The sequence below is a fragment of the Panthera pardus genome, unplaced genomic scaffold (genome assembly GCF_024362965.1).
Source record: "Panthera pardus isolate Hobbes unplaced genomic scaffold, ASM2436296v1 HiC_scaffold_25, whole genome shotgun sequence".
Taxonomy (NCBI): domain Eukaryota; kingdom Metazoa; phylum Chordata; class Mammalia; order Carnivora; family Felidae; genus Panthera; species Panthera pardus.
The window spans coordinates 78640035-78651673 of record NW_026526821.1 but is presented as its reverse complement, the minus strand read 5'-3'; the positions used below and the strand labels follow the sequence as shown (position 1 = coordinate 78651673).

At 41.5% G+C, this 11639-nt stretch overlaps 1 protein-coding gene across 1 annotated transcript; it reads right to left on the bottom strand.

Moving 5' to 3' along the window:
* Positions 1-9280: 9280 nt before the first annotated feature.
* Positions 9281-11599, bottom strand: CUNH2orf74 (chromosome unknown C2orf74 homolog). The gene is made up of 5 exons (XM_019430661.2): positions 11447-11599; positions 11160-11353; positions 10816-10929; positions 10534-10714; positions 9281-9757 (listed from the first exon to the last, which is right to left on the bottom strand). Exons 2-5 carry the CDS (start codon positions 11273-11275, stop codon positions 9536-9538), a joined length of 633 nt encoding a protein of 210 aa, XP_019286206.1. The 5' UTR covers positions 11276-11353; positions 11447-11599; the 3' UTR covers positions 9281-9535.
* Positions 11600-11639: the final 40 nt, after the last annotated feature.

The window sequence follows — 11639 nt, the reverse complement described above, 5'->3', positions numbered from 1 at the left end:
AAAAAAAAAAAAAGATTCTGCTGTTGAGAAAGTCACTACTCTCAAAGCCTGTGCTGCAGTATGGCTTCATTACACTAACAGTTATTGAGTTACCAATATACACATCTGCCCTAAGCACACGATAGCCCGTAGGGCACTTTGTATGGCATTGGCTCTCAAGCCATGTTCCCTTCACCCACCAGCTAGCCATGAGGAAGGAGCCCTTCCTCCTCTTCACCCCAAGGCCAGAGCTATGCCAGCACACACTGCAGTGTGGGAAAACATCTGATGACTGAAGAAAGGGAAACATACTTCTCAAACCTGAATGTTCCAGCCTATTTACCTAGGCTATAAAATCAATTCAGTAGGCATCTGCCATCATTTTTATCTTAATGAAATAGAATAGAGTTTAAATTATTGGAGTGATTCCGTATGATAAAGGCAAATGTTGTTCCTTAAATCATTCTCTCTCTCTCTCTCTCTCTCTCTCTCTCTCTGTGTGTGTGTGTGTGTGTGTGTGTGTGTGTGTGTGTGTGTGTGTGGTTACACTAAGGTGTTGCTTTTTTTTCTAATTGGAAAGCCACAGCTGTAGCAAACACAAAGACAAATACAACAGTTTACAACTAACTACCTGTTGATTTGCTTTGCTCATTGGAGAATCCCCAGTGCCTAGCACACAACAGTTCTCAGTAACTATTGGGTAAATGAATAAACTCATAAGAGTAAAGGAAGACATTGAAGGGATTATGAGAGGAGGGAACTGGGCCTTTGAAGGATGGATGGAATTTTGACAGCTAGAAGATGGGAGAGGTAGGTCCAAACCAAAGAAAAAAAGCTTTAACAAAGATGGGAAAGTAATTAGGGGAAGGAGAACATGGTGGGCAATCAGGCTATAATGAGCCACCCCCCCCCCCCAACCCCGCTTCTTTCCCTCCGAGTACTTGGAGCAGGGGCGGCAGCGGTGGGTTGCGCAGCCAAGGCCAAGATTAAGGCGAGACCCTGGTGACAAGGAATTGCCGCTTAAACAACTAAAAGAGCTGAAGGAGGCACTGTCCCAGCTGCGCCGTCGCTTAAGTGACAGGCAATGTGGCTTCCAAGCGCTCCAAGATTCGATTCAATTGTTTGCAAATCCATGGCCTGTGTTCCCACCGTCATTAAACAGGCTCAGCAAAAGAAGTTCAGCCAATTCTACGAGGGTGAGAAGTATGAGCCCCTGCACCTGAAGCCCAGGAATATACGCGCCATGAGCCTCCCGCCTCGGAGAACCCAACAAGGCCAAGCAGCCCGGCAGCGGGAGGAGGCGGTACCCACCGCATGAGGCCTCGGCCTGAGCATCGTCGTCAGTAAAACGCAACTGGGGGAAAAAAAAAAAAGCCTATAAGGAGGACAATTTGAAGACAGTGTGAAAGCCAATGTGAAAAAGGCTTTTTAGGGGCGCCTGGGTGGCTCAGTTAAGTGACTGACTTCGGCTCAGGTCGTGACCTCACGTCCGTGGGTTCACGCCCCATATCCGGCTCTGTGCTGACAGCTCAGAGCCTGGAGCCTGCTTTGGATTCTGTGTCTGTCTCTCTCCGCCTCAGCCCTGCTCCCACTTGCTCTCTGTCTCTTTGTCTCTCTCTCTCTCAAAAAAATGAATAAATACTAAAAAAAAATTTTTTTTTAAGTCTTTTTACACCAAAAGTTAAGTAAATGTGTGCTGGGTTCTTCTCCTGCAGCAGTGTGAGACCATGCTGGCAGGCTGGAAGCCCGATGTCTGGACCCAGGTCTTGGATCCGCCACTTAAATTCCTAACCTCTCTGTACTTTACCATTATAAAATGGGGATGGTGTTACCCCTTATTTAAATAATTAGATACGACTACTAGTAACAAAATAGCAGTAACAAAATAATACCGAACAAGCTATTTTCCTCTCATGTAAAAACAGGCAGTCCATGGCAAATATGGATGCTATGCAATCATTGGAGCCCTGAGCTTACATCAACGATCCTCCACATGGGGCTTCCACATCAGGATTCAAGATGACCCCCCAACACATCCATATTCCAACCAGCACGAAGAAGAGAGAGCCAATATACATCCTCAACCTTTTAAAAAAATTTTTATGTTTGTTTATTTTTGAGACAGAGAGAGAGGCTGGAGGAGGCATAGAGTGAGGGAGACAGAGGATCTGAAGCAAGCTCTGCATTGACAGCAGAAAGCCTGATGTGGGGCTTGAACCCATGAACGGTGAGATCATGACCTGAGCTGAACTCAGACACTCAACCAACTGAGCCACCCAGGCGCCCTACCCTCAACCTTTAAGACACAGCTGGGCACTTCTGCTTAGACCCTGTTGGCTATAACATGTCACATGGTAATTCCTAGGGAGGAAAACTGGGAAATACAGTCCTTATTCTAGTCTGCCATAAGCCCAGACCATATTTGGGAATTCTGTTACCAAAAAAGAAGGAAAAAATAGATACTGGGGGACAACTAGCAGTGTCTGCCACCCAACCTCATAGGCAGTGTGAAGTTAAAGAAGCTAATACAACTAAAGCTATTAGAACAGTTCCAGGCATGTAGGACGCACTTGATAAATGTTTTCATTGTTTTCTCCTCAGCCTCCCTGTGATTTTCTCTACTCCTATACACCGCTACCACCAAACTCCAAATCTCCTAAGTTGACATTCTAGCCTAGGTTTCCCAGCCAAGCCAAAGGCGACTCCTGTAGCCAACGATCTGCTTTGTCAAAGACGGCTTTACAACCACTCCCATATCCTTACCTGCAGGAATAAGGAGAGATAAAAGGGGGGTGGTGCCTCTCTTCTTTTAAGGGCATGACTCAGAAGTGGCAGACATCACTTCTACGCTTACCTCAATGGCCAGAACTTACATGCCACTAGAGAAAATATGGAGGAGGGGGTTGTTACTATAAAAAAGACAGGTAGAATGGATATTTAGAGAATAACCTATAAGCTCTGGCTCACCGCCACTTCCCTGAACCTGCTCCTCCTCCTATTTCCCTCCTGGTTTCTCTCTGTAGGCCACGGGCATCGCCATCTGTAGTAATTCAAGGGCTGGATGTGCCACTCAGCTGTGACTCTGCCCCGGCCTTGTCTCCAGAGCATCACACTGCACAGCTCAGGCACCATCCATGTGCCAATCTATACCTCACACTGAGTTGTAATATAGTGAGTGAATGAATGAATGAATAGGAGAGAAGGGAAAGCCTACCTTTTAGTAGAATGCCAACTAAAATTCTTTCTCAATAAGTAAAAACTACTTATTATTTTTACAGTGGAGAAATCCAACAGACCCCATATATATATATTTTTTTAAACAACAGATACCATCTTAACCAAGTGATAAAAATTAAATTACATTATATCTATGGGACAAATTGGGAGCACATGCCTCCTGATATGATGCACTGAGATCACAGAATCACTTCTAGAACATTTCTGACAAAGATCCATGACCTGAACCTAATCATAAAGGAACATCAGGCAGGCCTCTGACTCTTGGTCTTGGCTCAGGCCATGATCTCAGAGTTTGTGAGTTTGAGCTCTGAGTGGGGCTCCACACTGACCTTGTGGAATCTGCTTGGAATTCTCTCTCTCTTCCTCCTTCTGTGTCCCTCCTCCACTTGCATCCTCTCTCTCAAAATAAATAAATAAATAAACTTAAAACAAAAGAAAGAAACATCAGGCAGACCCAAACAGTGAGGGACATTCTATAAAGTAACTGGCCTGCAATATTCAAAAGGTCAAGGTCAGAAAAGTCAAGGCAAGGCTGAGGAACTGGTCCACATTGAAGGAGATCAAAGAGATGTCACAACAAAATGAAAAACGTTATTCTGAATTGGATCCTGGACTTTAGAAAAATGTAATGGGACAACTGGCAAATCTCAAATGTAGGTTAAATGACAATAGTGTATCAGTGTTAACTGATGGTCGACCTGTGGTTATATGGAAGAATGTCCCAATTTTTAGGAAGTATGGGCTAAAGTACTAAGGGTAAATGATACAGCATGTTTGCGTCTTACTCTCAAATGCTTACAAGACACAAATACGTATACATGGAGACTATGAATAATAAAACAAATGTGTACACTGCTAACCTGGGAATCTGAGTTAAGGCACACGATTTTATACTACTCTTGCGACTTTTCTGTAAATTTGAAATTACTTCAGTATAAAAATTTTTTTTCTAAAAATCGTCCCAGTTTGCTGTCAGCGTTTTGATGTTATTTTTTGCTGAACAGAAGGCTTTTGGTTTTTTTTTTTAATAGTCCAATATCAAATGTTTCCCTTTTGGCTTTTGGATGATGTGTCCAGCTTGGAGTAGTCATTTGAAGACAGTCCCTGGGTCAACAGCTAATTAAAGAGGAAAGGTAGCAAGTTTGCAAGAGAAGCACCATTAGGCATTGAGAAAGAATTGCTCAACTTTTCACTGAATCCATGGCTTAGGAGATGGAAACAGACTCTGAAAGCTTTACTGATCACTGAGCATCTTCAGTTGAATTTCTGGCAAATACCTCAAATTCAACAGATCTAAAAACCAGCTAATCTCTTTTCTCCAATTAGTCCCCTCTTTGGACTTTCCTATTTCTGACAGTCCCTCAAGTATCCCAACTCAGAAGTCATCTTGGTGCCCTCCTCATTTTCCTCCCACATCTCACCAGAAACTGACATTTGTTACTCTCTTCATAATCTCCTTGTGTGCTGCCACTTCCCTATCCTGGATCCTCATCCTTCAAACCTGAATTGTCCCTAGAGCCATCTCCATTTATCTTCTGGTTGCTACTCTTGATAACCTAATCCTGGAGGAAAAATCTCATGCCTCTGCCCCCTCCCATTACTATGTAGAAACATGAAACCAGGTATCAACTTCTAATCCTTAGAGCTCTCATGCAACCAGAAGACAAAACAAATTTACAAATCAAATACAAACAAAAGCATAAAACCAATAAAATACAAATTAACATTTGTTCTTTCACTGTTCTACTGTTCACCCCATAGTTGTGGCACCAATGACCTACTGGAAATTCCGTGTGCCTGTACTACCATGGGCACTGATGGCCAATGATCCCATTTTCTTCTACTGGAACATTTACAAAACCATAATTAGTATAGTCAATCACCAGGAAATTGGTCTTCATTTGACATAGATGCATGATTTCCATATTAATTCCTCCTCTAATCTTTTCTCTTCAGCTTGTGACAAAGTAATTTGGTACCCTAAATACAGATGCAGATATGGTCAATGAAACCATGATATCATATAGGAATACACACCAATAAATCATCATCCACATAACTCTGAATTGTCTTATATTAAAATTTTAGATAGGGGTGTCTGGGTGGCTGAATTGGTTAAGTATCCACGTCTTGGTTTCAGGTCAGGTCATGATCTCATGGTTTGTAGGATTGAGCCTTGTATTGGACTCTGTGCTGACAGCACAGAGTCTGGTTGGGATTCTCTCTCCCCACTCCTCTCTCTGCCCCTCCCTCAGTCATGCTCATGCACATGTGCTGTCTCTCAAAATAAATAAATTTATAAATAAATAAAGATGTAAACATTCACAGCAACATTACTCATAAGAAAAAAGAAGCAACACAAGTGGAATGGATAAACAAAATGTGGTAGGTACATACAAATGGAATATTATTCAGGCTTACAAAGTAAGGGAATTCTTTATATTATAGGGAAAGGACAGTCTTTTCAATAAATGGTGCTGGGAAAACTGACAGCTACATGAAAAAGAATGAAACTGGGCCACTTTCTTACACCAGACACAAAAAATAAACTCAGAATGAATTAAAGACCTAAATATGAGACTTGAAACCATAAAACTCATAGAAGAAAACATAGGCAATAATTTCTCTGACATCCATCCATTATTCTAGATATTTCTCCTTAGGTAAAGGAAGCAAAAGCAAAAATAAACTATTGGGACTACACCAGAAAAAAAGCTTTTGCACAGCTGAAGGAAACCATCAACAAAACAAATGAGAGAATACAGAATAAGAGAAGATATTTGCAAATGATATATTCGACAAGGGCCTAATACCTAAACATACAAAGAACTTATATAACTCAACATCAAAAAAATAAATAATCCTTTTAAAAAATGGGCAGAGGACCTAGACATTTTTCCAAAGATAACAAACAGATGGTCAATAGACACGTGAAAAGATGCTCAATATCAATAATCATTAGGGAACTGCAAACCAAAACCAAAATGAGAGATACATTTATATCTATCAGAATGGTTAGAATCCCAAAGATAAGAAATAACAAGTTGGTGAGGATGTAGAGAAAAAGGAACCCTTGTTCCTGTTGGTGAGGATGTAAATTGGTACAGTCGTTGTGGAATAGAGTATGGAGGTTCCTCAAAAAATTAAAAATAGAAATACTATATGATCCAGTAATTCCCTTGGTATTTACCCAGGGAAAGTGAAAACACTAATTTGAGAAGATATCTGCATGCCTATGTTCATTGCAGCATTATTTATAATAGCCAAGATATGGAAACAACCCAAGTGTGCACAGATATAGATGAATGGATAAAGAAGATGTGAGATGTGTATGTATATATTACACACAAACACATACGCATATACACAGTGGAATATTACTCAGCCATCAAAAGGATGAGATCTGGCCATTTGTGACAACACGGATGGACCTAGAGGGTATGATGCTAAGTGAAATAAGTCAGTCAGAGAAAGGCAAATTCCACATGATTTCACTTCTATGTGGAATCTAAAAAACAAAATGAATAAATGAAAACCAGAAACAGACCCAGGAACACAGAGAACTAACTAATGGTTGTCAGAGGGGAGAGAGGGGGGATGGGTAAATGGGTGAAGGAGAGGGGCAGGTCCAGGCTTCTAGTTACAGAATGAATAAGTCAGAGATAAAAGGTACAATATAGGGTATTGTGATAGTGTTGTGTGATGACAGACGGTAGCTACACTTGTGGTGAGCACCGCATAATGTGTTGACTTGTTGAATCACTATGATGTACACCGGAAACTAATGTGACATTGTATTAACTATACTTTAATTTTTCTTAAAAAGGAGGGAAGTTCTTGACCCATGGATGAATCTTGAGAATATCATGCTAGGTGAAATAATCACATATACTGTGATTCCACTTATATGAGGTACTTAGAGTAATCAAATTCATAGAGACAAAAAGTAAAATGGTGCTTACCAGGGGTTGGGGCAGGCTGAAAGAAGGATTAGGCTTACTAGGCACAGAGTTACAAGTTTTGCGAGATGCAAAGAGCTCTGTGGTGGTGGTTGTCTAAGGTAAATGTACTTTACACCATTTACTTTTATTTTTATTATTACTATTATTATTTTTAAATATTTGTTTTTGAGAGAGAGAAAGAGCACATGAGCAGGGGAGGGGTAGAGAGAGAGGGAAGCAGAGGATCTGAAGCAGTCTCCGGGCTCTGTGCTGACAGCAGAGAGTCCAACTCGGGGCTTGAACTCGCGAACCATGAGTTCATGACCTGAGCCGAAGTTGGACACTTAACCCACTGAACCACCTAGGTGCCCCTGTACTTTACACTATTAAACTATGCACTTAAAAATAGTTAAGATGGTAAATTTTATGTTATGTGTACTTTGCCACAATTTAAAAAAAATTTTAATATTATCATCAGGTGAAAGACCCAGATTTTTAAGTGCTGGTAGAGAGCTCATGGGCTCTGAATACTTTTGTAGACCATCTCCCCCTCTTCCCTGAAGTCCATACTGCTTTTATCCCTTCTCCACCCTATACCTCCAGCCTAGAATCCCAAGAGTGACCTTACTCTGACTCCTCACTATACTTCACTGTTCTCTCTCAACTCTCAATGACAACCTACAGCCCCAGGTAACTGGGGTCCACCAAACTTGACCCACATTCTCACTTTGTTTTGGCTTATGCCTTTCCCCAGCTGAAAAACACTCTTCCTTCTGCTTGTATTATCCAATCCTTCCATTCATTAAGTTCCTTCTCATAGTGGAACAACCCCAGACTACAAGGACTTCTCTCAATATCAAAGTGTGTCAATACGCTTCATTTAGAATTAGTCACATTCTAAATGTATCACTTACTCTTTCAATCACTCAACATTGAGTATGTGTCATACACATGACAATGTGCTAGACCCTGAATCAAATGCTATGTCTTCTGTCTTCTGCTTTTTAAAAAAATGTTTATTTTTGAGAGAGAGAGAGAGAGAGAGAGAGAGAGAGAGCAAGTAGGGGAGGGGCAGAGAGAGAGAGAGAGAGAGAGAGAGACAGAATCTGAAGCAGCCTCCAGGCTCTGAGCTGTAAGCTCAGAGCCCAAGGCAGGGCTCGAACTCAGGAATTGCGAGATCATGACTTGAATTGAAGTCAGCTGCTTAACTGACTGAGCCTCCCTCCCCCCACCCCCCCCCCCCCCCGCCCCAGGCGCCCCTTCTGCTTTTTCTTTTTTTAAGTTTGAGAGAGAGAGCGCACATGAGCAGTGATTGGGGGAGGGGCAGAGAGAGAGACAGAGAAAAGGAGAATCTCAAGCAGGCTCCATACTGTCAGTGCTGAGCCTGATGCGGTGCTTGAACCCACAAACCTCGAAATCATGACCTGAGCCGAAATTAAGAGTCAGAAGCTTAACTAACTAGGCCACCCAGGCACCCCTTCTGCTTTTTATCTCTCTCATGGCCTCTTACACATTTAACAATGTTTACTGCAGCAGTTTGGATGATTTAATGGCCTATACTATCTTATTCCACATATGGACAGCAGATTTTAAACTAGTGAAATCAAGAATAGTGTAAACTCAGGACTTGCCTGAAGCAACAGGATGTTTTGTTGGTGACGGTAGGGTTTTTTTCTAGCAATCTTACAAAGCAGCTGTCAGTTCGGGAGCCTGGGTGGTTCAGTGGGTGAACTGTCCAACTTCAGCTCAGGTCATGATCTCACGGTCCATGAGTTCAAGCCCCGCGTCAGGCTCTGTGCTGACAGCTCAGAGCCTGGAGCCTGCCTCAGATCACGTGTCTCCCTCTCTCTCTGCTCCTCCCCCACTCATGCTCTAACTCTCTCTCTTAAAAATAAATAAACTTTAAAAAAAAAAAACAAAAACCCAAAGCAGTTGTCAGTACAATAAGGGTTTGAGGACTGAGTTCAACAGGGATTATGTGGTAGGAGATCCTAGTCCTTGTTATTGGAAGTTTCCATGATGATAACAGTAATGTCATTTGGTCATGAATGCCTGTGATGACAGCATCAAAAACATGCTATCCCCAAAGTTCCCCTTAAATATGACTTGCCTAACAGACATCTGCACAAACACAAATAACTTTATTCACATGTTAGAACAGTGTTTGAGTAGATAGTGTTTTAAGGACACTTAATACAATACATTTCTTGAACTCAGATTCGAGTTAAAAAAAAAACTATATTCAAGCTCTGGGTATTTTACTTAAAAATTTTGCATGTAGCCCACTTGTTTCTGCACAAAGGTAAAATACTATCTGTATTTGCTTAATTCCCCATACTTTGCCATTTCATCATGATCTTGTACCCCCAGTCATTTCATTGTTCATCTAAGTTTACATTTCGTTTACCCACACTTTTCTGAGCTAATTTTCTCTCTTTATGTTCTAAAGGGTAGCTTTGAGGTTTCGGGTATTCCTTCCCAAGGTCCACAACAATTACCTCCCTAGAAAATGTCACTCCTTTTAAAGGTCTTCTGTGGTTTTCAACAGCTGATTGACTTCTGGTGACAGGTATGGGTGGTTTTTGCAAATCATCATCCTGCAAGAGAATGGGGCAACAGTCAAATGCTTAATTTATGAAAGCAACAAGCCCTTCTTTAAAACACCTAAGTTTATATTTTTAATTTAATTTATATTTTAAATTAAATATAGAAGCATTGTTCGTGAGAAACAGAAGAAGTGTTTCTAAGTGATACAGGAAAGCAGCGGTAATCCATCATGATCTCATTTTCATATTTCTATGGTTACAAAGGAGCCCCCTGCACTGTCATTCTGCCTCTGGGCTTAGGCCTTGTGTAAGGGAAGATGTGAACTGTCCCTATCAGGGACCCCCGACAGGGAGCTCGAGAAGGTGCAGGGGTGATTGTATGCTGTTGTATAAGGAGCCTGGAACCAAAACGGGGGCGTGGGGCCTGGTCCTGAGCTTGGCTATGGGGGAAGAATCACCTTGAGCAATTCATCTCATTTTCTCATTTGTAACATGAAAGGGCTGGATCCCTAGATGATCTCCAAGGACTCCTCCAGCTCTGAGATCTTAGGATTCTGGGGAAAGCACAATGAAGGGGAACTATTAGGAACAACACAAATGTAAGAGTAAAGAATGGGAAAGTGTCTAGATTTGGCGCGTATGACTGGTTTAATAACACAGACTGATGAGCTAAGAAGATGGTTTGGATGACTGCAGACACGATGCTCCTTTCAGGTAAAAACTTAAGTTGCAGGCAAAGCCATGTCATTGGACCCAGCCAAGTCATTTACCACCTTTTCAATTAAACAAATTCTAAACAGCCCCTTGAGAGTAGAAAAGTCCGTCACCTCTTGACCATTTCCTTCAGCATTCTTAGGTTCTTGCTTCTCTCTTACTATGTCCTCCCCCTCTTCTTCCATGTTTTCTTTCTCTTCTAAGGGTGTGATCAACGCTTCTTTACTCCGTCTCTGGACAAGAATGCCAGGCCTCATGGGTGCGTTCAAGTCTATGATTTGTGTCAGGAGAGTCCTAGATAATCGATCAGCAGGATTTTTAGAAATTCAGGCGTGTTAGCCACCATTGCTATACCCCAAAATGACTTTCTACAACATTCTACGATACAGACTTACTTTTCTTGGTCTCTTGAAATGTTCGCCTCCACATTAGCAGCTAAACAACTTTCACCTCCATTACCATCTGCACAAGGGCGTTTTTCTGTCTGTACATCTTTCTTGCTTTGGAAACTGAAAATGAATAAGCAAAAAAATTCAGAAAAAGGAGAATGGCTCGAATTGAATGCTTGGCATAGAACATCACTTTTAAACAGGAAATTAGATTTCCTAAAATTCCTAAATGGACAAAGTAGGTAGCTATGCCGTTACTGGCTCTATCATAAATTGACTTAGATTATTTCTAGATACATTTGCTAGCATGACTTGAAATCTGATCCCAATTAATCAGCATGGATTTATACCATTTATATAAAAAAACCACCAATAAAAGGAGGATGCAAATGAAGCAAATTAGAAGGAGGATGAAGAAAGTGATTGCGGTGATTTCAAAGGCCAGAGGATTAGCCAGAAGACTCATCTACTCTCACAGTCACAGATCATGCAAATATTCTTTTCCAGCTTAGTTTGAATGTAGTTCTCTTGTTCTTTACGTTTTCTAGAAACAGAAGAACACAAGGCTATTTTCATTGTTGTCCTTTTGATCCACTTCATAAAAGATGCTCTGCTTGTTTCAATGAAGTTGACTCACACTGGCTAATTTCTCTCCATAAATATGGTGGGGGCTCAGGTGGTTGGAGGGGAGACTGAGCTGGGACACGTGGGATTGGCTCAGCTCACCTCCCCTCACCCCAAAAACTATCAAGAATCCAGAGGAGAGGAATTGGAGCAGCTGGAGCCAAGCCCAGCTCCCCATTCTTTTCTCTTCAATGACATCATAGAAT

Bases quoted from the DNA above. Each gene is read 5' to 3' on its own strand.
- CUNH2orf74 (XM_019430661.2), bottom strand. From the start codon at position 11,275: ATGAGTCTTCTGGCTAATCCTCTGGCCTTTGAAATCACCGCAATCACT. The intron at 10,930-11,159 runs GTATAAATCCAT...ATTCATTTTCAG, and splicing joins GTGGTTTTTTTATATAAATG to TTTCCAAAGCAAGAAAGATG. The intron at 10,715-10,815 runs GTAAGTCTGTAT...TCGATTATCTAG, and splicing joins ATTTCAAGAGACCAAGAAAA to GACTCTCCTGACACAAATCA.